Genomic DNA, 27,030 nt, shown 5'->3' on the forward strand with positions numbered 1-27,030 from the left:
AATCTGTCAGCTGAAAGAACACACCAGACTGTGAAAGTTGGACCACTCAGACCCCCCTCCTTTGTGTCTTATTGACATTCAAAGTGCATTCTGTGGAAATTGACCATTTATGTAAGCTGCATCTTCAAAGCATCTTTCTTCACGTTCTCTTGAGCTTAAATCAGACCATATTTATAATTGACATACCGTGTCCCCAGTAGATTAAGGATTAAGAGAAAGATCTTCAAGAACCCAACCCAACATGTATTTTGTTGCTGCTAGCACATTTAGCCAAACATCTTTGTAGTTCTTCTTTTCTTGTGATATCTACAATAAAGTGATTGATATGTACGTTTGGTAAGTATATTGGCTGATATGGATCATAACATTTTATCCGAACCAGTTGCGATACAACATGTTTTCATGATTTTGGACCAATGACATTTCTTGGTGGGTGGATCTACCCAGTGTGATGCTGCAAAAATTAAATGACCAACCAGTTATTGCACTAGAAAAGGCTTGAGTGACTACTTTTGCTATGGGTTACAACATTGAACAAACGTGACCAGGTGACTGCATATCTTGTAGATTTTTATTAACCTTATTGAGCCATTGTTTGAAAACTCTCATTTTCCAATGTAATATGTTAAATTAAAACAATTTAATGCATGTATCTCATCCTTTGAAGGAGTTCAGGTCTTAATTGGTGAAGTCAGACCTCCCCCAAACCTCACTGTAGTTTACATCATGCTCCAGGACTTCTACAGACACTTTTGTTTTGGATTTGGACATATTTGCATGAACAGTGTGCAGTAATATTCTATGGCATTCTCATTATTCTAATGAACTGAAGGGCCTTGCAGGCAACTTAACTTGATTGGATGAAGGGATGGGTCTGCTTCGAGCTTCCTCTGGTGGTAATTGGAGAAGCCACTTTGGGCCCATTATACTGGAATGTGCTGGGGGGTTTGTGCTGGTTCGCTGCCCAGATACAGAGGCCCAGGACGGGGATCAAAGAGCCTGGGCAGTGAAGGACTTCCACTTTGGATGCAGTCCTGCTAATGAGCTCCCATCAAGATGGAGCCACGAGAGATATCTTTGATGGAGGTAGGAAAGGGTTTGGTATGGGACGGAAGAGATAGAGGCAAGAGATGAGGCTGGATAAGAAGAATGGAGGACCTCAGCGCTCGTGAATAATTGAAGCCTTTCTTTGGCTGCTGAGGGGTGTTGGGGGCTGTTTAACGTAGCTCCGCTTCTCTGCTTCAACCTTCCTCAATCCTCAGCCTCCTCTGAATTTTAAACGGATACAATGTCATAACCCGCCCCTCCCCCTGGTTCTCTTGCTTTATTCCCAGGGGCCTGATTTTTGTTGGGACAACCCCTCCACCACCAAGGATTTCCTTTGGAATACAGCTCGCGCATGGTCCTCTTGTTCATTTTGAGGTTGAACAAAGCATTCTACATTTTGCCATTGATTCTGTTGGCCATGTTTTTTATGAACTCGCTTGCATATTAGATATTCCTTTACTCATTAGCTCCCCGCATGGTTCTTTAAAACGTCTTCCCCGTGTGTTATTTCAGCCTGATTTATAAGCCAACTGAAGTAAAGTACTGAAGCAGGGCAGCTTAGCAGCCTCAGTTCAAAAGCTAATGTCTCCAGTGACCTTGACTTTGAGCATATCTGACCTCATTATGGAAAATCAAGTAAACCCATCCTGCCATACGGCGATCCTTCTGCCTTCATTTTTAACAAACAAGTGAACTGGTTCAAAGAAGTACAGTCCAACCCCCTGTAGCCCCTGAAATTGGGGGATGATTTGCTATCCCTTTCCCTTCAGAAGGCTTGTCATCCGTTGTTTCTCCTGGACTGCACAGAATGAGTGTATTCATCCAATCAAAATCAGCTTTGAGAATTGATCCATGCCACATCATTTGGTCTTAATATGTTCCTTGTGATGTCTTTTAAACCCCTGCATAGTCTAGTCCACACTAAACTGATTTTTTTTTTACTGTCTGTATCAAAGAAAAGCACCAAAAGTGGTCCATGTCTTTTGAAAACATGCAGTTATTTTGTGTGAAGAACAGGACAAATTAGTGGACTTTGGAGTGATGCAACTGGTATTGACGGTATTAACTATGATATATAAAAAAATTAAGTATTGATATCATGTTAATACTACACATATGATAATACTGTAAACAACCCAGCAGCAGTATATCTAGTTCACTCTCCAGTATAGAATGTGGTGGTATTTCACCATGGTTGCCATCCCTCATAAAATGGAGCAAAGAAGGCGACGACAACTCAATTTGTAGCTACCACTGCCACACAAAATCATGTTGGAGATGAAAAGCGATGATTCAGTAAAAAAAACATTGATTGTTAGATATGGGGGTATTAGCCATTGGCAGGAAGTGTCAGAAATGTGGCTATATCATATGTATATATTTTTTACTTCTATTGATATTTTGGTAAGTGTGTTATTGCAAGTACCTTTTTGGCCACACTAATCACGTAATGAAAATCTGGTATCATGACAGCCCTAATTTGATGTAAAAAATAAAAAAATAAATTTGGGTGAACTAACATTCTTTAACATCAGAGATGATTTTGTTGCCTATCACAAAACGGCATATGTTGATTAGTGAATATTAAAGTTTTCTCTGTGTTCTTCTTCTAGATCTCCACCACGACCCAGTCCAGGCAGCCTTCACTATTCTGATGAAGATGTCAGCATCAAATACAATGACTTGGTCCCAGCCGAGAGCAGCAGCCTGACCGAAAAACCTTCAGAAGTGTCTGACTCACAGGTGATTCACCCCAAAAAGGTCAATGATTTTCTTAAAATAGTTTTTCTGATGTTATCTGGAATCAAAATTGGCCCTGATTACTTTCTTAAACTGTTATTATTATGAACCGCATTGTCCATGATTCATCAGTGCATGTTATTGCAAATAAAAATGTTTATCGTCATAATCTTTAATCAAAACCTAATAACTTGCTATGCCTCTGAAACAACTTTCTGTTTTTGCTGCAACACAAATCCCTCATACTCATCCGCCCCTCCCCCCAACTGTCTGACTAAATTTTGGTATAAAATTCCCACTATTCCCAATTTACTACCTAAAGGATCCTATCAGGCCTTACATCTGTCTCAATGAATATTCCATTTCACTCGTAAGTACACTGGGATTCACTTGACTGTCCACATTATTCATACTTCAGTAGGTTTTTTGATGTTATTTAAAGCTGTAGTCTACGATGTTGAAAATCAGTCGAGAAAGCCAGAATTAAAAAAAAAAACTAATTCCGCCCCTCCACACGCACACCCCTCCCCTCTGTGCTACCTGATCCCTCCCACCGGGAAACGACCTGAACAACGTCACTCAGTCAAGCAGGAGTAAACATGGAAAATAGCTCAGAGGCACACGTTTGAGGTCACGCACACGCAAGATTAGCAACACATGCAATGTTCTATCGGCTCGAACAGAAAACCGCTAACGTTAGGCCTACTGAAATAGTCAAGCACTTCAAGAAATATAATTACTTTGACCCGTGATAGGCGATGCTGAACGGCTAACATTCCAATGCCGACCGGTAGCATGATCATGTTGTCAGACTGATAAAAAGCTATTTATGTAATACACCACACCATAAAAGTATAAATAAATGCTTACCTGCTCAACAAAAAGTCAGCCATGTCAGCGTCGGTTTTAAGTCCAAGGTTTCTCTGAAGCTTCCTCCAACGGGCAATGGTGGACCCTATATTGATTCGGCTTTGAGTCTGACATTTTTTTTTAATCTCTGCTCTTTCCTCAATTGACTTTCTCTTTCTTCCAACCTTGACTGTTGGGGCGAGCAGGGGCCGCTTGCTGCTGTCTGTTTTTCTCCATTGCTGAGTTGATGCTGCCTACTTTCGCGCAAAATTTCATGTCGCAGGAGGGGGCGGGGTGGGGTGCGGTGGGTGGAGACGCGAGTGGAGCAGGGGATTGGATGAGAGCAGTTAACCAATGTAAGCTGTCCGGCCGGACAGCTTACATTGGTCAATTTCTCTGCGGGTGTACACCCAATAGAGTGAATGGATTTTTTTAATTCTTTTTTCTCTTCATATTATTAGGATTGTACTGTATAACCATAACCAGCATCTAAACGAGGTTATTAATAATGAACAATCTTTGAAATCGTAGACCATAGCTTTAATGAAGTGGTTAACACACAAGACCCCCCCCCCCCCCCACACACACACACACACACAGGAAAGAAAAACCACAAAAGAGCTCCTTTTAACATCCGAATTGTTTCTCTTAGACAGCAGTGAGATTAAATGGAGAGCAAATAGAGATGTTAGCTTAAGTCTTCTGCCTCTCAGGCGTCTCCTGAGAAAAAAAGTCAGAATTTTACCTGACTACCTTTGAGATTATTCCTGTTACTGTACATAAACAATTGTCTCAATTTTAAATGAATTCAAAATAAAAATTTTAAACATAAAAGCTGAGAACTCCATTAAGTCTCTTGAAAGAGCCATAAAAAGGAGAAAATGTTCCTATGGGCCTCCAAAATGCCATTTCTTTTACATTGAACTATTATTCCTGCAAATGCATTAAATTAATGATGATAAGAATGACCTTTCATTAACAAACCAATGCAGTTCGTCTCATTCCAGACCAGTGATCTCATTTCTGTGCATTGCTCTGGAAAATGGTTTAAATTCATTCTCATGACTGAAATTTCCCTGTCATAACAAATAATGTAGCTTTTTATGCAACAGGAAGTATGATGTAGGATACTAGAATCTCTCTCATGAATTTTCTTCATGTTTGCGGTATCTGTCTCAATAACTATGAAACTAGGGCTTAAAGTGTCATGGGAATTTGTGAATCTTTTGGCCCAAGCTGTGAGAAAGTAGGGGGCACTCCTCTTGTTTGAGCATTTGTCTCTCCTCCCACAATCCCATTGGGAGCTTTTTGCCTGTTTGTCAGGTACCTATACTGTCATAACATTACTCCTTCAAAGAAACCCTCCCATCATGCCACACTTTAGCATAATGTCACAGTAAACAAGCGATACGAGTCTTACTTTAGACCTTCTCTGACACAAGACAGCTGGTGTACAAAAACAATCCATGCAGAGAGTTTTTGAGAATCATTTGTCATCATTAAAAATCCTGATTTTTGTTTTGTCATCTATGAGGCTCTGTAAATAATGTTTTTGCCCTTTCAGGAGAAATTATGTTTTCATTTAAGATCACTGCTCCTCTGAGTTTCGGGTGAGGCTGTAGTTTGTGTTAGTAGACTAGAAGCGCATTGCTTATAGGAATCTGTAGGGTAGTCTGAACCCACTCATATCCTTCTAAAACAATAGTTCATCCATAATGATATTTAATGATTATTCACTCACCTAATGTCATTCCAAATCTCTATTCTTTCATTTCTGTGGATCTTATAAGGAGAATGTTTGAAAACTGGAATTGAAGAATATGGAATTTTATGGAATTTTGTTCAGTTTCAAATAGCTTTTTAGATTTTTCTTGCATGATTATATTAGTTTTTTCTTCATAATTCCATTCAAGTGCTTGCAGTTAGTAAGATTTTAGCTAAGCATTTTTCAAAAAAAGTCTCTTATGCTCACCAAGGCTACATTTATTTGATCAAAAATCCAGTAAAATGTTAAAACCTGAATTTTCAGCATCATTATTCCAGTCTTCAGTGTCACATGATCCTTCAGAAATCATTTAAATATGCAGATTTACTGCTCAAGAAACATTTATTATTATTATCAATGATGAAAAGTTGCTGCTTAATATTTCAGTATTTTACTTTTTTAAAATACTTTTTTGATTAATTGAAAGTAAAAAAAAAAAAAGTCTTATAAATCTTTCAGAATGTAAAAATCTTTACTGTCACTTTTGATCAATTTAATGCTTCCTTGCTGAATAAAATATTAAGAGTTTTTTTTTTCCTAATGGAAAAGTGCTACAATGCCCATCTCCAAAAGGGGCTACAGAAATACAATTACAGAAAGTAAACGTGTAACAGATAATTTCTTCCTCATTCAATTACAGGGCAGCGATAGCGAATACGAGTTGGATCCAAACCGGCAGAAGACCCACTCCTTCGTCAACCACTACATCAGTGACCCCACCTACTATAATTCCTGGCGCCGACAGCAAAAGGGCGTCTCTCGGCCTCCGGCGTACGGCTACGCCCAGCCCGACACGATGGCGGAACAAGAGTCCCGACCCCACCCGCCCCCGCTGCCACCGTTACCACCTCTGCTACCCCACAGCAATCCATCCCCGCAGCCCCAGGGCCAGAGCACCCTGTTCAGGCCCAAGGACAGCCGGACTCCCACTCCGTCACTGATGACCTCTGACAACCACAGCCAGCACACCCTGTACAGGCCCCCTAGCAGCTTGGGCACCTCCGCCCAGGTCCCGGCCACAGGATTCTCCTCATTTGTTTGATACAAGACTCTCATTCCAATGACAACATGCCTGGGAAGGACACCTGCAGTATTATTGGTCTGTAATTATTATTATTATTCTCTGCTGCACCATGTTGGACATCAAGAGCTGCTTTTGGATTTCATTTTGCCAGGTGTGCAGGTGTACTGTAGGTTTATATGTGTGTGCAAGAGCATCAAAACGCAGACAATCATTCTGAAGGGAATCATTTGTTGATTGAACTTCATCCTTCACTGAAAAATACATTTTATGTGCAAAATATAAAAAATAATTAAAACGTCAAATATGACGTGACTGCATAATATACAGTGGAGTCCAAAAGTTTGAGACCATCTGGAGTTTGCTTTTTTATTTTTCAAGTTTCATTTAAGTTTTAGTATTTTGGAAATATTTAAGACGAAAAGACAACGCTAATGGTCTCATACTGTTGGACCCCACTGTAAATGATTGAACAAACTGCATTTCACATAATGCTGCAGATTTCCACAGCTCATCTCTACCATTCTGTTTATGTGATATTGCTCTGATGTCATTCACGCAGAAATCAATGACAGAATATTTCTAAAAAGTAAAAATATTGCACTGATTTTAGTAGTGTCAGTCTCTTGAAACTGAAAAAAGAAAGAATTTTCAACTTAGACAGCAAACTGTCTCACACTTTAAATAATTAACCATAACCTGAGTCATATGTTTCACATTTCACATTGTTCATAATTTACCCTGGGTTAAAAATGAATCCTAGGTATTCATAAACTTACATTTCTTAATGTCTTAGGTTAATGTCACTATCAGTGTCACTGATTGAACAAACGCAGCACACTACTTGTTTACACAATGGCTTTAGCATTGTGCATCCTCATATTAAATATTGCTGACTGCACTATCAAGTTTTTCTGAATGGACTATTCAGACTATGAAGATAAGAATAAAACAATCTCTTCTTCAATCCAATTCACTTGTTTTCTGTCACCTTTTGACCTTTTCCCCTCAAACGCTGAAACAACTGTTTAAATAACCAGGGGTGACACGCAGTGTGAAAAGCCATTTTGAGGGGGAAAAAAAAGGATGGAATTTCTGTAGGATTCATACAGGACATTTTCTTTTTTGTTTACTATTTGCTTATGTTCAGCCTAGGAGAAGCTGCAAAGGTTAAGGCCTGTGTCATTATTTTCATCCTATTTTGATACATGGAAATTTGACTCACAATGTGACTAAATGCATTTTATTCTACATAATTTATCGTCAGTATTGGGTCCATGTTTTTGTACAGTTTGTTGAGGATCACCACCCATTAGTTGGTGCTACCATCATCAAACTTCAGTTTTCAAACCCATGGACAAAAAGAAAGGGTTATGTCACTTTTCATGAAAAAAACCCCCAGCCTATTCCCAAGATATAATTAAATAATGCAAAATATATTAAAGTATTAATCATGCATTTGCATTAAGCAAAGTGTAACAACTGTGATTTTGTGCCAATGTCAGTCTCTGGGAGAGTTTTTCTGCTTCTTAAACCAACTGGACACTGAGGAGAAGAAAAATCATTTTTATAGCGGTATGGAATTTCAATACAAGGCCACTTGCATTTATGTTAGCAAATGATGTCTCATCTGTGATGTCTTTGAGGCTATTATAATGCATTTGGAAAAAGAAAAGAAAATAATGAGTATCTTAAACGTATAGTTCACCCAAAAATGAAAATGTTGTTATTTACAAGTTGTTCCAAACCTGCGTGAAGTTTCATTCTTCTGTTGAACACAAAAGAAGATATTTTGAAGATTGTTGGTAACCAGAATGGACGGTAGCCAGTGACTTCCATAGTATTTTTTTCCCATACTATCAAAGTCAATGGCTACCGTCAACTGTTTGTTCACCAACATTCTTCAAAATATCTTAGGAAGTCGTGGCCTAATGGTTAGAGAGTCGGACTTGTAATCCGAAGGTTGCGGGTTCGAGTCTCCGGCCGGCAGGAATTGTAGGTGGGGGGAGTGAATGTCCAGCGCTCTCTCCACCCTCAATACCACGACTGAGGTGCCCTTGAGCAAGGCACCGAACCCCCAACTGCTCCCCGGGCGCTGCAGCATAAATGGCAGCCCACTGCTCCGGGTGTGTGTTCACGGTGTGTGTGTGTTCACTGCTGTGTGTGTGCACGTTGGATGGGTTAAATGCAGAGCACGAATTCCGAGTATGGGTTACCATACTTGGCTGAATGTCACTTCACTTCACTTCACTTCTTTTGTGTTCAACACAAAAAAAAAAAAAATGAGTAAATGACAGAATTTGCCATTTTGGGTGAACTATCCCTTTAATAATACTCATGCGATCAAGAATGATCACTTACAATGTCTGTGCACGTGCAAATCTGCACGCAGCAGTGTAAAGATACTGTGTGGGTCAATATCTTCCATCTTCATCATTAGCATACGAGCTTCATGGACAGCTGTCAGTTGATTTTTTACAAACGAATCGCAAACGTCATCGAGTCAGTCTCACGTTCGGGATCTGTTGCTCAGAGACTGATAAAAATGTCTGCTCTTACAAATGACATTGTATGTATTTCTCTGAATATATTGTAGAATGTGTTTTTACGGTTCACATTTTGACATAGTGTACACATACAGTATGCTTACGTGTATGTCAGCAGATATGCTTAATTTATTTATAATCGATTGGTTTTATACTCTAACTTAAGAAGAACAGCAGCAGTCTTATGTGGAAACTATTAGGACTTGAAAATTACGATGATCTTTATTCACAATATCTCCTGTCTTGTTCTCTGTGAGGTGAATATTACTGTACAAAATTTGATGAATTATATTGGACCAAGGCATGGTTCATATCTAAAATAAATTACTCTATTTTTCAGTGTTTTTGTTGATGTCTTGCCTTGGCTTTTGATAATTCAGCAAACTGACTTTTTTTGTCATTTTAGTGAGGAAAAATATACAGTAAAATTTGGGCTTGTGGTTGGTTAAATGTTTTTGAAAGTCTTTTATGCTTATTCAAAGCTGAATTAATTTGATAGAAATTACAGTAAAAACAATAATATTGTGAAATATTATTACAATTTTAAATATCTGCTTTCTATTTGAATATATTTTCAAATTTAATTTATTCCTGTGATGTAAAGCTGAATTTTCAGCATCATTACGCCAGTCTTCAGTGTCACATGATCCTTCAGAAATCATTCTGCTTTGGTGCTCAAGAAACATTTCTTATCATTTTCAACATTTTCAACTCTTGGATGAACAGAAAGTTTAAAAAGAAATGCATTTATTTGAAATAGAAATCGTGTGTAGCAATGTAATAGTCATTACTGTTACAAAGAAAAAAAATCTGACAGACCTTACATTTTGTTCAATATTGTGTTTGTGTGGCACACTGTGCCATCTAAATATGTTTATTAACCACAGTTCATGGAAAGTCCAGGTTTTCAGCATATATAATATAATATAGAACAGACACACACAGCAGCCAGTTTTACAGTAAATTTAACAAATATTTTTGGCCATTATAGTGCTTGTCAATAACTAGGGTGTATTTTAGTCTGATTTAATGCATGACATTTAACGCATGTATTGACATAAAAAAGAGAATGAAAAAATCCATAAAGAAGCAAGGCGTTTCAGCAGCTCTTGACTCATTCCCCTGCAGCTACAGTAGAGATAGATTTGGGCCAGATGAGAATGGGTAAGTGAGTGCTGAATCATTCAACATCTGAAGAAACAGAGTTTAGATGTGGGAGAGTTCGCCTGGAGATAATCTCTTTATTCCAGGCAGGAAAGCATCGATCTGGACATCAGGGGGTAAGAGCAGAGATGTCACAAGAGAGATGAAAAATAATAACCCAGTAAGGAGGAGAAGCCAAGTGGGGCCTACGCAGACAAAACCCATCAATAATCATACCAACAAACATGACAAGTATGCTTTACCCATATATGAAAACAAATCAGCACATATATAATGTTAAAAACAGTAACTGTATGATGCAAGATTGTGACCACCAGACTTTCTCAATGTACTGTCTGTCACATTGTTTATCCAATTATGACCATGAAAGACTTCTTGTAATAATGTGCTACTCCATTCACATCATTTAACATGTGAATGGCTGCATCTTTTACTAAGTAACTGCCACTGATGGTTCAGGTTGAAAAAAAACTGTGATATACTGTTTGACTGTTGAGAGCAAATAGTGACCTCACTGTTCAAACATGCCTTTCTTCTGTACACACAGTGCCAAAGGCCTTGAACTGCAAGAGGATACTCCTCTTTAGGCGCATGTCTGAGGTGCAAATTACACATAATGGCCTTTTGCAAATTGATTTATGTGAATATACAAACAACAGTTAAACCCTACGGGTAGCCTACTGACTAGACCTTCAATGGCACAATGACTAACAGTTGTTCCCCGCAAGATCCCTATCAAGTTAACTGCATTTCAAAGAGACATTCAAAGACAAAGGCAGGGCCACTGGGAGGGAAGGCACAGTAACACCCTTTTTGCACGCAATACAGACTGTTTAAGGATTAATTGTTAAAAAATCAATTCAGCAGCACAGAAACTAATCTGAACAGGATGCTCATCTTTAATAGCTTTCCTAAAGCTCAGACCGATCTGAAACCATTTATAAAATAAAAGCAATGCTCCAGTTCAGGGATATGCAAATATGCAATCTATTTTAATTCTATTGAGAAACTGCCACTTTAAAATGCTATGAAGAAAGTCGAGCATTATCTAAAAAAAAAGGCCCAAACTAAAAAGTCTGATGAAAAGAGGAGAAAACATAATCTTGCACCAGCACTGACATATTTTTTTTTATATTTTTAAACTACTCATGACCACCTTTACTATAATTTATCAAGTTTTACTTTAGGCTTATTTATTGTGGTAAATTTTGTCTAACTTGTAGAATTTATAATAGATAATCTGTTAAGGGAATAGATTTTTCCCTCAAGATTTATATTACAACTGTGGCATGTTGTAGCTATTGTTTCTAAAGGCTGTTGTTTCTCATAACAAATGCAATATAGATTAATAAAAAAGGAATTATTGGCCTGTTAATGATTAATAGGCTAGCCTTATTATAACAAATGCTACAGTTAAGAAATATGGTACTTTTTCATAAGAGCAAGTACAAGTCAGAATCGAGAGCCAATGGGTTCTAATGATGAGTGATGGAGAAACCTTCAGATATCCCAATGATGGCATAGATTAAATCATTAAGAGCCTGATGAACTGTTAAGGAGTAAGAAATAAACAATATCAGTATAAGAAAATGTTAAGTTAGATTGACTATGGCGTGTTGAATTAGAAGATTCTGTCAAACTATAGCCTAAGTGTCTAAATAATATAAAATACATTATATCCTATGTAAACAAGTAATTGTTAACTAGCCTATTACTTTATTGCAGTTACACAATCAACCAACTTTGGATGTGTGGTGGATAGCACAAAAGACCATTTTACAAAAATAAACATTTAAGCAAACAAACAAATAAATAAACCAGGGAGCATGACTCGGGGTCCACTTCAATGTTTAAACCAAAACTACGCCCTTGCTCCAGTTTAATTGTGGTGTAAATCAGATGTATACAGGTCTATGTAACTATAAACAGGGCTTTAATGTTGTAAATATAAATATTTCTTTGATTTTAGGCTGAAATATAACCCAGACGTGTTCTTGATAGTTTTTGTTAAGTTTACCAAACTAGTGAAGTTTAAAGTGACAACGCAGCCAGTCAGTCGTACGCTAGATAAATAATTAAATAATTGTGCGGTCTCTTTAAGCGCGGAGCGTGTAGGGGCGTGTCTGTGGAGAGAAGGGGCGGAGTTATTTTCTCAGAGCGGTGAGTTTACAGCAGAGCTTGACACAGGAAGGATGCGGGCGACTGTCTGTGTGTATTGCCACAACTGAGAGATACATGTGTTACCTATAAAGAAACAACAGAAAAGAGCACAGGGAAATATTTAGCTCACACAAACAGAAAGGCAATTTAATACACCCGGGGGATAAAACCACAAACTGCACAGTGTATGGATTACACCATTACAAACAGTAAGTTTTTAAGATCATTTGAAAGAGACCTACATGAATAGCGACAATTTGAGCACTTTTGTGAAAGTAAATTTTTCTTATTCAAAGTAAAATCCAGTTTAGCCATTATAGTAGGTGGGATTGGGTTAGGTCAAAGTTTTTATTTAGTTTGTTGAGCCAAACCACTCATTAGTTTGCACTGTAGCCTACTACTAACACGAGACCTCCATCAGTCTTCAAAGCCATGGTCGAATTAGGGAGGGTCACCAGTCTCTCTCTGGAAAGCTGTTTATCATTTTGAGAATATATGGTTATTCTTACAATATAGAATTAATTAATGAAACTGTTAAACATTTGCATCCGTTGATAGAAGCGCATTCTGTGTGTTCATTGTTTATTTCTATGAGGATCCGTCATTACCATCTCTGCCCACATGGTCAGCTGGATCATTGTTCTTTATGCGCTCGTGCGCTTCACGCCACACTCACGAGTCAAACGTTCTTAAATATTGTTCCTCTCTCTCTTGTTCCTTATCAAGAGCTCAAATTTGCTCAATCAGCAGCACACACGTCATTTGTGTTGCGACACCGTCGCTTCTCGGTCATTGTGCTGATGTCCATGTGCATGACTGCTATGAAATATTGCCGGTGTAGTAATTGGCGCACAGCATGCGCACTATATCATTGTTTTGTTGTGAACTGAATGTAGGTTTATAAACGGAACTGAGAGGTCTGTCACAAAGGGAAGATCCAGTGCAGTGGGAGTGGTGCCCATGGCAATGGATGAATGTAATGAACTTGAATGTCCTGACCTACATTGGAGTACAACCAATGTCTTAATCAAGGTTAAATTACGGTTTAAATCATTATAAACAAAAGAATATGTGTACATTTACATACACACACTAAATAGGCTACTATTTATTACAAGGTATTTGAGAGACATAAACTCAGAATTATGAGATATAAATTGGCATACTCGCAGTTCTGAGAAAAAAAGTCAGAATTGCAAGATATAAAAACTCAGAATTCACCTTACATCTCACAATTCAGTTTTTTCGACACTGTGTGTGTATATAATATACACTCTTAAAAATAAAGGTGCTTCACGATGCCATAGAAGAACCTTTTTGTCTAAATGGTTCCATAAAGAACCTTTAACAGCTGAAGAACCTTTCTGTTTCACAAAAGGTTATCTGTGGTGAAAGAAGATTTCTACTAATATACATACATTTTGTATTATTTGATTCTGTCACGAGAATACTGTTGTATTCCAGAGATTATGAGCTTTCCATAATGAGGCTGTGACTGTAACTTATTTGACCATAGGTTTGAAGACTAATGGAAATCTGGTGTTATACCCTAACACCTAATAATAATGAAACATATTACAATAGGACTACAATAGAAGCAATATTAAATGTAGATATTAAGTTGCCCTAAAAAACTATGTGCACACTTATAATTATAATATTATTAACTTTTAATATTAATATGATAGGCCTACTTTGTTTGATACTTTATGTATTAAAAAGAAACATAAAAATAGCACAAAGCCACACACCCACATTTGTTATAAAACTATAAATATTTTATTCAAAATTAAGACTGCAGGGATTCTTTCAGTTTATTATATGTTAGTGGATCATGTTGATATTAATTTTCATGTACAGAGTGCATTTAAATAAACTAAAATCACTTTGAAATCAGAAGTTGGCTAAAAGTCCGTTTTGAAAAAAAAACAACTAGCATTGTTTGATTAAAGATTTTATATTTTGTTCTTATGTAATGAAATTCATGAATGATAGAATGAAATCATTCATAAAACGTCATATGCTGTTGGAGGAGATCTCCCATTCCTTTTTCACATTAGTATGAACAGCTGCAATAGTTTGTCGATGGTAACTGTTGTTAATAAGTTATTGTACATGTCTAATCACCATATGAATGACATGGTTGACTTTGGCGATGGCATATGGAGCAACACTCAAGTGTCTGTGTTTACACACGTGTGTCCACACATGCACATGTGTACCAGTTGATAAATGTGTTTGTTTAGTTAGAGAAGTTCAGCACCTGCTGGTCATCCTGGTACCCAGGTGTTTCCCATTTTCTCATACCTCTCAGTAAACAGACCGCCAGGAACAGATGTACAAGTTTATGTACATTGCTAGCATATGCTTTCTTTCTGTTAGTTTGCTTGAAATGACTTCTGCTAATTTGTTGTGAAAATCTGTTCCTCAAACTTTTGGGAGAACAGTATCTCAATTGTACCTGCATTTATATCAGAATTAGCAGAAGTGTGTGTGTGTGTGTGTGTGTGTGTGTGTGTGTGTGTGTGTTTTCCTCTGGAAGTCATTGCCGTTAGCACTTTTAGTGTTTTAGCTTTCTCATTTGCACTTGAATAGTGTGCCATGAACCTCATTACTGTACTGTTCAACTGCTGCCCTTGGCTTTTTTCAAAAGTGCCTTAATTATGAGATCTTTTGTCAGCCTCAATGGGTTTGAATGCATGTACATTGCTAGTTTGTTCCATGTCCCTTATTTTTTATAAAAAAACTAATGAAATAGATTTGATTTTGAATTTTCTAGTACACAACACCCCAGTACAAGCATTGCTTTTATTTTATAAATGGTTTCAGATTGGTTTGAGCTTTAGGAAAGCTATTAAAGTTTAATTTCTGTGCTGCTGAATTGATTTTTTAACTATTTATTTATGGATTGATTTCCTGGAGGGTGTTTTGGACTGTGTAATCTGGTTCTGTTTGTTTTCTAATGGGAAAATAAGATCATCTGGTGTTAAAAGGATGATATTAGTTTCCCAGTAAAAGAGCACATGATATACAGTAAAGAGAAGACGACAGTATGTTTTTACAGTGGTATTTATCTCTGTGCTGTGTGTTAACATGTCCTCGACCTCGACAGCTCTGCGTGTGGCTGAATGTGTGTCCAGTCTTTTCACGTTCCAGGAAGTTCCACATAAACTGTATTTTTCCCCAGAAAAGGGCAACTATGTCAAGCATCGGAGGCTGAAAAATGGCTGAAAGAGCTGTTTGTATGTATGGAATCATCATAAAGAATAAATGTTAAGAGGAATGAGATTAGGTGGAAATAACATGCTTGAAGAAACCAATTGCAGATGGAGATATCACATGAGATTTATTTGACATGATACAGTGGGCAGCAGGGCTCCAAACTGCGACTAAAATGGTCGCATTTGCGACCAAAAATATTAATTTGCGAGTGAAGTTTTTGCTGAGGTCGCCACTGGCGACTATATATAATTTGCATGAAAGGACTTTTTTCCCGATTGTTTTGCGCTCACATCTTTTGTTATGTTCACGTATTAAACTTACATAAGACGATGCGCATCAAAGTTTTACTGGAAAAGAGTTTCAAACAGTTCTCGTCTCTGCCGCACACAGTCTGCTGAACGCAGTGAGAGAGACCTGAAAGGGCCTGTTTACACCTGGTCACTTCATGCATTTTCTCTGATCGGATATCTATATGATTTGTTAAAACGTTTCCCCATTTACACTTGGCCACATAAATGTGTCTTCGCAAAACGGATATAAATCCGTTCTTCAATTCCCGCTTCATATGCAAATATAACGGAGTTCACGTCAATGAAAGCAATGGATAATTTTATTAATTATCAGCTAATTTCAATATCACAGACCGCGATAAGAGAGCGCGCGGCATCAGCACTGGAAAGATAGGCTAGTCTCGCTACTTTTAATGAAGAAGATTGTGTGTTGAGCGTCTGCGACTTACTTTCAGGTTCATTCAGTTTGCGCGTCGCTTGCTGAAGAAATACTCCGCTACTCATCCGCGGTGATGCTTGCGCTGTCATATCTGACTATAACATGCCATATAGCCTATAAAACGCTCTCACACGTCTATTATTTTAATATTATGGGAGGAGTAAAATTACCATATGTGGTTTCAACAACCAGATGCATTTACACTTGTCCGGTTTCGCCCAGACCACCTCCTGGAGTGGTTCGAGCGATTGGATTTATATCCGTCTCGAATGCGTTTCGGACGGCATTTACACCTGGTCTTTTCAGGATCAGATAGCTATCCGATCAGGAAAAAATGCATGAAGTGACCAGGTGTAAACAGCCCCAAAGTGCAAGTGCAGAAAAGCCGTGTCTATTTCGTGCACAACTTGAACAAACTTTAACAGGTAAAGCTGTCAGCTCTGTGGATACTGGCAATATCGTCAACAATTCTCATTTATAATCATTACTAATATGGCTTCTTCTTATCGAGATCTTAGTCTATATGCTGTGTTCTGTTAATGCATGGATTTCCTATTATTTGAAGCGCACTTGCCATCCAGTAATCGCAAAAAGCTTTGTGCTGTTTTACTTTTTAATAAACAAAGTATCAGCTTTAAAATGCTACAAAATTCAAATTATGCGGTTTGGGTGCTCTTTAATGCGGACCACAAGCGCACACTTTCGGTAATATAAACACCAGTACCCCGCGTCCACACGGTCCGTGTATGCGTCCGGATCGCGCGAGCGGAGAGTATCGCACTTAATGCTCAGGCGCGATCTCTTTAGCACCTCAGTTAAAGCAGCAAGTGAACCCATTATATATTTCGATTTACTACTATAGTATGAAATGAACATGATCAAAAGGTAGGCAATAAGAAAGCCTATAGTACAACTTACTGAAATGTTTTATGTAAAAGCTCATTGTGTTTCAAACTGAGGAAATGTATAAAGCTTGTAAACATTGCATTGTAATACATTTACCTCAGAATAACCACTCAGTGTCCATAATCTCATCAGTCAGCTAGAAAAATAACTATAAAGAGGAGCGTTTTGCTATATTTATGCGCTGTTGCATATTAATATTTTTACTTATTCTGTTGTACATGATTCAACTCCTCCTATAAAATTGCATTTTACTAATGAAGAAAAACAGACTGAATGTGTGAAAGACGTGACAACATTTATAGCATGCACTGCACTCAGTTGCCAAGTGATGCTTATGGTCCATGATATTGGTACAGATTCTGTGTAACGAACAATTCTTTGTGACTGTATATTTCAAGTTGTAAAAGACATTTAATTCACACTTTAAGTGAACCTTAGTCCCCCGGTCGACCTGATCATCTACAAGATGGATTAAAATGCTGATAAAGCCTAGAAAAGATAAGACATAAACACATGACAAAATGATTGAAATGTTAAAATAGGGGGGAAAAATAAAATGATAATAAAATAAACCACTTTTATTCTGTGGCACCTAAAAAAATAATTTGGCGCCTAAGTTTTTCTTTTATAGGAGCCAATGGCTCCTTACTCGATTTTTTTGTCTGGAGCCCTGGGCAGGGTAAAGCTATGTGAATTCAACCTCATCCAAACCCACGATCACTCTCTCTGATACACTGCCAATTATCTGACTGCGTTAAACTTAATGTTACCTCTCCAAACAAATCCTGAAACATCAGAATCTTGTACTGTTTAATTGGTGGCATTTATAGGGGAAGCATCAGAATCTCATAATTAAGCCTAAATATTAAACTTCGCCTTGTTACTTATCCTGCACCAGTTGTGCTATAGACATGATACCTACTCAACTGTACATTAGATTTCTGGATTCTGTTAATCAAAAAAGGTTCGTCCTTGTCTTTTAAACCTATTAATTTGCTTGACCTTTCCAGTTGTTCCAGTCTTACTTGATGTAATAGATTAAGGATAAGTATTTTGTTTTTAAACATTGTTAAAATTTCTACCTAATAAAATATTTTATAGCTTAGTGTAACTAGAAAAAAAGTATATTCATTATAAAAATGCGAATGGGTTTAAGATTGTTATTATTATTTTTTAATTAAATACACAATGCAGGTTTTAAATCACACTTTTAAAATTAGACTACCTCACAAGGTTTTTCCAATGCAATGAAAATCCTGGTTCAAAACAAAACAAAACCAGTTGTTGGGTTATTTAAAAAAAGTACTGATTTTGTTTTATCTTAGTCGTTTTATCTTCTTTGAATACCTGTTGTGGTATTTTAAATTTTAAATGGTCATGAAATTGTGTACCCTTAAGTGTATTTATAATTTTAGTATGTTTTTTTTTTTTTTGGTAACACTTTAGCATAGGGACCAATTCTCACTATTAACTAGTTCCTTATTTGCATGCCTAATAATAACATATTGGCTGTTTATTAGTACTTATAAAGCACATATTTCGCATGACCATATTATAATCCTACCCAACACCTAAACTTAACAACTACCTTACTAACTATTAATAAGCAGCAAATTGGGAGTTTATTAAGGTAAAAGTCTTCGTTAATGGTTTGTTAATAGCAAGAATTTGACCTTAAAATAACGTGTGAGCATTTTTTTCCCCACCAAAAATGGACATAATTTAGATTGAAATGGTAATTTCCTTCCCTGACTTTAGCTCTCTGATTTGAACAGTCCGTTGGAAGGGGTGTGCCTGCTGTGAGACTTCAATGTAAACTCCCACTGCTATGATCATCTTTGCAAATGAAATGAGCATTACATGTGGAACTCTTTCAGAAATTTGACTGCGTTTTATTATAATAACCACCGAGATGGACTAAACGTGAAAAGTGCTGATTATTGCATTATATGTAGAATTACTCAAGTTGCATTAAATGTTGCAGCACTACATTACAGCAGAACACAGTCACGTGTACATGATTTCTGCAATCTTACGAATGCTTTCATCAGAACTAACACAGTGAAAACACTTGTTGAGCAGTGTAAACTTTGTCATTGATTATAATGGATGTTTTGGCAAAAATGCAGGAATGAGAACCACTCTACTGCAGACCTGAAGAAAATTGCACCGAATTCAAACTTCACTATATTGTGCCTAAACACATGGATTATGACTAAAATTATTTTTACTGTTTGTATTCTTTCCATTCACTTTCTTTCCTACTTAAATGCAGTGTAATACCTTCATTCATTCATGTTCGCATTTGCCGCACTCGGCGCTCCTGTGAAAGTGATGTAGAGTATGATGAAATAAAGAGAGGAGTGCCAGTGTCTAGATGAAATCTGAACACAAGTGGTCAAAGGAGATGCAGTTAAGACCAGCTGTAAATGCTAATGCGTCTGGGTTAACCACTTGTGATCAGATCACTGAAAATACATCTTAATACCAGGTAGAAACTACTTAGCAACTGTTTTGTGTTAATTTTTTGTAACACTATTTTTGTCTTCTATATGTCAAATCTATTCAATATCAGAATATTTGATGGTACGGGAAGGTGCATTGTGTGGGTTACTAGGTAGTTGTAGAGGCATATCTTTGTTGTTATACAATAAAAAGTTCCCTGGAGGTAATAATATGGCATTGTTTGAATATCTGAGTGTAGCTTTGTCACTCATTCTCTTTTCTGTTTTCCATGACGCATAAACAGAACTGCAAAAAAACCTCCAGATCACCGCTCTTGAGTGTCGAGGCGCCATTTCAGCTATTTATCCCATGAATCACATCATCCCATCCCTGGAAACATGTTTTTAAGAGTTTTTAGCGTGTGTTTTTAAAGACACTTGTTGGCAGTAACATCACACCTGGTGAGGATGAGAGTGGTTGTAATGTTCACAGCTTGGTGTCAAACCTGCCTTTAGGTGAAATAGATTCTCATTAAAGCGATGAGTGCAAAGGAAAGTTGTAGTGTTGTGGGGGTACACCTCTAAAGGTTTACATGCAATTAAAAGATTGATGTTGGTTTTATTAGTTGTACACATGTTCTTTTTTGTATGCATAGTGTTTTTCTCTTTGATTTGTGCTGGATTTACAGTAAGACGGATGCAATTTGTATGGAAACACAGTTGAACGTCACAGGAGTACCAATAACAGGTGTGTTTATGAAGGCCTGCTGGGCTGTTTGTTTGTTTAGTGTGATGGAGAATTGAGTTTATGGTGTGTTTATGCTCATACGGAAGGGCAGGGAGTTGATTTCTGTTGGGATGGGAGGGCGTAGACACTTCCTGTCCAAAATCCTCACTTATAATTTTGGCTTGGTCTTCTCACATTTTTTTTTTCCATCATAGTCTGTTCACTGGCTGTCTGCTGTGTAATTGCAAACAAAACTTTGATATATAAGCAATACATATCAAAGCAAATTGTGTTTACAGGATTGATACAAAAAAAAAAAGAACCAATTGTATTTACCAGGTAGTCACGTTAATGAAATCAAACTTTTAAAAGATACAAAGGCACTTAATAGCAAGTAAACACTTCATGAAGACTGAAGCACCATTATTTGAATTCTCGTTTCTCCACACGGTTCTGTTGTTGTGGTTCCATTTATTTTAGGTAAACCGGGCACCAAGCTGCACGTAAATACAAAACAAACTGTGGTTGTCTCAGATGGTCACTTCCTGTGTGAATGAGTACTTCATGCCAGATAGTGAGGCTACATGAGGATACAGTTCTTACAGTCATTTGTTCAGTTAGCCGTGTGTTTGTCTGTCTGTCATCTGTCTGCCAGTGTTTTGGGAGCTGTATTAGAGGGCCATCCTCTGTAAATATGCAGCTTTGAAAATATTTTGCTTTGGAGCAGAATGAATATAGATGTGCTGACGTGATTATTCCTGCCAATAACAATGGATTGTGTGTGTGTAAACGCCAACATTTCTACTGTGTGAATAATCCTGTACATGGCTTTATTGTTCTTTGCTCAAACATAACAATGTCCAGAAAAATACAGTGCAGTTATACAGTGAAAATCATTGCATAGTTATTTTAGGATTGTACATTCATATCAAGTTCTTTTCATATCAAGTTCTTGTTTTCTCTCCACCATTTGAATACACATTAAAATTAAAGTCAAAATGATGGATTTGGAGAGACTGGGGGATAAAGAAGGAAAGGAAGAAAGAGAAATATAAGTATAATTAAATGAAAATAAACAAATAACTACATTTAAATAAATATAAATTGAATAAATATGAAAAGATATAAAGTAAAAACATACATAAATATGAAAATGTGTTAAATATATAAATACATGTAAATTTAAGAAAAACAATAAATAAATATAAATGTAAATATAATGTAAGTAAATATAAAAATATAAATAAAAACATCTAAATGTAAAAAAACATAGATAAATGAACAAGGAATAAAATATACATACATATGAAAATATATTAAATATAAAATAAATATAGCAATGTAAATCTAAAAACAAAAATAAATGCATATAAAGGTAAATAAGCATTGATAAATATATATATATATATATATATATATATATATATATATAAGAATATAAATAATAAAAAAATAAATCCAAATATCAGAATAAAAAAAACTAATAAATATAAATACAAAAATAAATAAACATTGACAATAAATACTGAGAAAAGCAAATATAAAACATGAAAATGTATTGAATATAAAATAAATAATAAGAGATAAATATAAATAAATATGAAAATGTATAAAAATAAAAACGAATAAATATAAAGATAAAATATAATTACATAAATAGTTTAAGTACCTAAATTATAATCATTTGAAATTATTTAATTCTATATTCAGTTGAAAAGACAGCATAATGTCTTGCAGTTTGTTGCATATTTTGTATATTCATTTGACTCGTCATTTTGATTGGATCATTAAAAAATATTCAGTCAACCATTCTTTATCACGTCATAAATACAGTTACAACAGCCCTCATTCTCACAACCTAGATTCAGTCTTGTATGGTCAAATCTTTGTACTCGTTTTCTCAGGCAGAGAGAGATTCTGTGCTAAAGTCTCGTCACTCTTGCTCTTCTTCAGTTCAGTTACAATCGGCTCTGGTCTCTTCTGTGACATACAACTACAGCAGACATCTTTCAGTCAGACTGTAGCACATTTATTATGGTAGATGGCAAGGCGAGACACCATTTTTAGTTGCAGCCAAGATGTTTACATCATCTAAATCACCACAAAGCAGTCAAGATATTGACACCTAAGATAATGCCGGCTTGAACCTTTTGACTGATCTGTTTGAAAGCCCCATCCTGACTATTGTCATGCTGTTTTGGCTCTGTATAAGAGGCGTGCCACATTCAGCCCAGTAGCCTTTTGTGAGCAAATGCAGATGACACCTCAGGGAAGGAGGCGTCACGCTGAGGTTTTGCGCAATGTGTGACTGGAGGAAGAGAAGTTAACAAGGGACCATGGTGTGAAGATTATCTTATCTCAGGTGTATAGTATTTACTCGCCCTTCTCCTCATCCTTTCTGCATGCAGCTTTAGATCTCCACCAGTAACGGCAGGCTTAGCATTATCTGAGGCTCGTTTGAGCAGCGCTACTAGATTAGCTGGATTTTCAGAGCTGGCCTGATTTGCAATCTGGGCGGACAAATGGGCTGAGAAGACGCTGTAGGTGCTTAGTCACTCTGCTGCGGAGAGAGTGCATTATGGGTAACTGAATCAGCTCTGGTCAATGTCTGCTCTCCAGATCAAATATTTAGGCTATTTCTGGTTAGATGTAAGATGTTTCACGAGCGGTTGACACTTACATCAACATTGTCGTGCTGCTGCTATTAAAAGCGGTCAGACGTTGATGTTTTTGTACTCTCTTTAAAGGCCTGTTCACATCACGGCATGAAAACAGGACACAAGAACAGCACAAAATAAGTTTTTGTATTTTTTATTTTTTTTTGATCTTTTTATCTTCTGTTTGAAATCTTTGGTAAATTTTAGGTCTTATTGCTTTAAAGTGAGTGTATTTTGTGTATTATTATTATTTATTCATATTTTTCAGATGGATTTTTACATTTATTTATTTGGTAATGCTTTTATGCAAAAAGATTTGTCTGTTGTTGTTGTTATTAATATTACTATTTTGCTTTAAGTTATTTTATTTCACTTTTAGTTGTAGTAATTTTAGTATTTAAATAAAAAATAGAAATGTTGCTTTGGAAACTAACTATACTAACTAAATAATATATATTATTATTTTGCATTAATATTATTATTTAATTTTTTTAACTTTATTTCGATTAAAAAAACACTTGTCAGTTTTAGTTTTATTTAACAATAACACTGGATTCTATGTTTGCATCTGCGAATGCATCTTGCATCTCTAGAATAAGTCTAGAAAGTGCCGATCAAAATCACAGACCAGGAAGATGCAGAAACGAGTGATCTCATATGTAAGCACATGCATATGAAAAATAATGCGATCATCAACACTAACCGCATATAAATGAAAACTGCCTAAACAGAGTGAAATGTCAATCCAGAAAGTGGTAAAGGCCTGTGCGAGCTTTGGGAGTACTGATGGAAGCCATCTACCACATTTTTGCTTTGATAATATTACTGAATATGATCCAGATGTTGTGTTTGATAAAAATTAGATTTTCTCAGCTTTTTGCTCAAAATGTTTTTTTATTTTTATTTATTTTTATTTATTTTTATTTTATGAAACCTACCTACATTCAAGTATTGATAAAAACAATGCTTGAAGCTAGAATAAAACTGTTTTTTCTTTTTGTTTTTTTTTTTAAAGTAGAGGGTCTGATCTTTATTTTGTTGTATTGCATGTTCAGATATTCATACAACAAAATATTCTGGGGGCCATGAAATTTTTGTGAAAATCAGCAAAAACGCTGGAGGTGGCTGGCAACTTTTTTCAAAAACGCTGGTGGGGAAAGAGTTCAAATAAATCAAAACCATTAGTTTATTTACCAGTCTTGGTGTCCCCTGCTGTGTAAAGATCTGTGGTAATGTAAGTTAGCCTGTACCATATGCGTCTCTGTCTGTGCAGCCCCGGGGTCATGAGGGCCTCCGTCCAGGTCACTGGCTCCTATTGGACCCAGGCAGATGGATCTGTCCCAGTTGGATGCACACACCTTATCACATCACATCACATCGCTGCTGACAGATTTATGTCCAGCAGGAATCACTACTCACTTCTAGAAATCTATTCCCTCAATAATTAATGAACTGACTGGCTTGCAGTTCATTAAGTTTCTACTGCAAGGTGATGCAAGGAAATTACTTCTTTTTTTTTTTCACAGCATAAGGACACTATAATTGGATTAAAGCAAAATGAGTCTTTTTCTGCTTCAGCTATAGTCTTTTTTCTGTTAGCTGATTTGAGGATTCTGGTATTGAGCAGAATGCATGTGATCAATTATTTATGGTTTAGACATATAATAAAAGAAGAGACGGCTCACGTGGCTCTGCTCATGCAGACAAAGAAAAACTTCCACAGACAAACAGTTGATCATTCATTGTCTGAGTGCTAGGATGCACTCAGCACTTTTGTTTGATTCACACAGAGACGCTTGTTCACAGAGAGTGAGCTTGAAGTGCATGTGACACGCCAGTGTGCTTCAGCCTTAAACAGCATGTTTCACTGTCTTAATGTTGTCATTAAACGAGACTAATTTACTCATTCCTCATGTTTAGAGGTGAAGTATGTCATTTCTGCAAAAACTAAAGGCAGCCCACCTCCAAGCAGGTCAAAGTTTATTAGGTTAGTATGGCCGACTACATGTTAACAGGCACTGAATTATTATATTATATTATATTATATTATATTATAATATATTATATGATATTACCTGCAAGCCTACATGGGACAAACAGATAATATGATATTATATGATTTTATACCCACAACCCTACATTGGACAAAAATAAAATTAATATAATATAATATCAATGATTCTGTTAAATAACAATATTATATTATACTACATTATATTATAGGATATTATAATACCTTCAACCCTATATAGGTCAACAAGGTAATATACAACCCGAATTCTGGAAAAGTTGGGAGGTTTTTTTAAATTTTAATAAAATGAAAACTAAAAGACTTTCAGATCACATGAGCCAATATTTTATTCACAATAGAACATAGAGAGCATAACAAAATGTTTAAACTGAGAAATTTTACACTTTTATCCACTAAATGAGCTCATTTCAAATTTAATGCCTGCTACATGTCTCAAAAAAGTTGGCACGGGGGCAACAAAGGGCTGAAAAAGCAAGACATTTTGAAAAGATTCAGCTGGGAGAACATCTAGCAACTAATTAAGTTAATTGACATCAGGTCTGTAACATAAAAGGGATGTCTTAGAGAGGCAGAGTCTCTCAGAAGTAAAGATGGGCAGAGGTTCTCCAATCTGTGAAAAAGTCCGTAAAAAGACTGTGGAATACTTTAAAAGCAACGTTCCTCAACGTCAAATTGCAAAGGCTTTGCAAATCTCATCATCTACAGTGCATAACATCATCAAAAGATTCAGAGAAACTGGGGAAATCTCTGTGCGTAAGGGGCAAGGCCGAAGACCTTTGTTGGATGCCCGTGGTCTTCGGGCCCTCAGACGACACTGCATCACTCATCTACATGATTCTGTCATTGACATTACTAAATGGGCCCAGGAATACTTCCAGAAACCACTGTCGGTAAACACAATACGCCGTGCCATCTGCAAATGCCAGCTAAAGCTCTATCATGCAAAAAGTAAGCCATATGTAAACATGGTCCATAAGCCCCGTCCTGTCCTGTGGGCCAAGGCTCATTTAAAATGGACTGTTTCAAATTGGAAAAGTGTTCTATGGTCAGGCGAGTCCAAATTTGACATTCTTGTTGGAAATCACGGATGCTGTGTCCTCTGGGCTAAAGAGGAGGGATACCTTCCAGCGTGTTATCAGCGTTCAGTTCAAAAACCAGCATCTCTGATGGTATGGGGGTGCATATGGTATGGGCAGCTTGCCTGTTTTGGAAGGCACTATGAAATAACATATATATAACATGTGTATATAACATTTTACAGCAACATATGCTCCCCTCCACATGACATCTATTTCTTGGAAGGCCTTGTGTATTTCAGCAGGACAATGCAAAACCACATACTGCAGCTATTACAACAGCATGGCTTCATAGTAGAAGAGTCCCGGTGCTGAATTGGCCTGCCTGCAGTCCAGATCTTTCACCCACAGAGAACATTTGGTGCATCATTAAACGAAAATTACGTCAACAACTACCACAAACTCTTCTGCAGCTGGAAACCTACAGTATATCAGGCAAGAATAGAGTTTTCCAACACCAAAACTCCAGAAACTCATAACCTCGATGACCTGATGTCTTCAAACTGGAGATGCTACACCATGGTAAACATGCCCTCGTCCCAAATTTTTTGAGACCTGTAGCAGGCATCAAATTTGAAATGAGCTCATTTTGTGCATAAAATTGTACAATTTCTCAGTTTAAACATTTGTTAGGGTAAACATACCTATTAAGCTCACCAAAATCTACATTGAGACATTTTTAGTACACAAGATTTTGGTTTCAGTACAAAAAGTTATGTTAAAATAAAATATTAATCTCTCACACAAAAATATTTAATTTTATTTTAAATGACAAAAGCGTTTCAATTAAGATATACATCATTATATATATATATATATATATATATATATATATATATATATATATATATATATTATTGTCTATTATAGTACTATGACCCTATATAGGTCAAGGAGATAATGTAATGTAATATAAAATATATTATAATATAATATATAATATTG

At 36.5% G+C, this 27,030-nt stretch overlaps 2 protein-coding genes across 2 annotated transcripts in view; both read left to right on the forward strand.

Moving 5' to 3' along the window:
• The window catches only part of LOC306869076 (protein sidekick-2-like), a 64,798-nt gene extending 56,470 nt beyond the window's left edge, over positions 1 to 8,328 (forward strand). The window contains exons 43-44 of the mRNA XM_079415667.1: positions 2,661 to 2,790; positions 6,042 to 8,328. Coding sequence (XP_079271793.1) covers positions 2,661 to 2,790; positions 6,042 to 6,443 — 532 coding nt within the window. The 3' untranslated portion in view covers positions 6,444 to 8,328. The remainder of the gene's footprint in view (positions 1 to 2,660; positions 2,791 to 6,041) is intronic.
• A 3,966-nt stretch (positions 8,329 to 12,294) lies between these two features.
• Positions 12,295 to 27,030, forward strand: part of cdc42ep4a (CDC42 effector protein (Rho GTPase binding) 4a) — a 28,631-nt gene continuing 13,895 nt past the window's right edge. Inside the window, exon 1 of the mRNA XM_079415690.1 lies at positions 12,295 to 12,501. The gene's annotated coding sequence lies outside the window, so the exon portion shown is untranslated. The remainder of the gene's footprint in view (positions 12,502 to 27,030) is intronic.

Source organism: Barbus barbus (genome assembly GCF_936440315.1).
Source record: "Barbus barbus genome assembly, chromosome: 4".
NCBI lineage: Eukaryota > Metazoa > Chordata > Actinopteri > Cypriniformes > Cyprinidae > Barbus > Barbus barbus.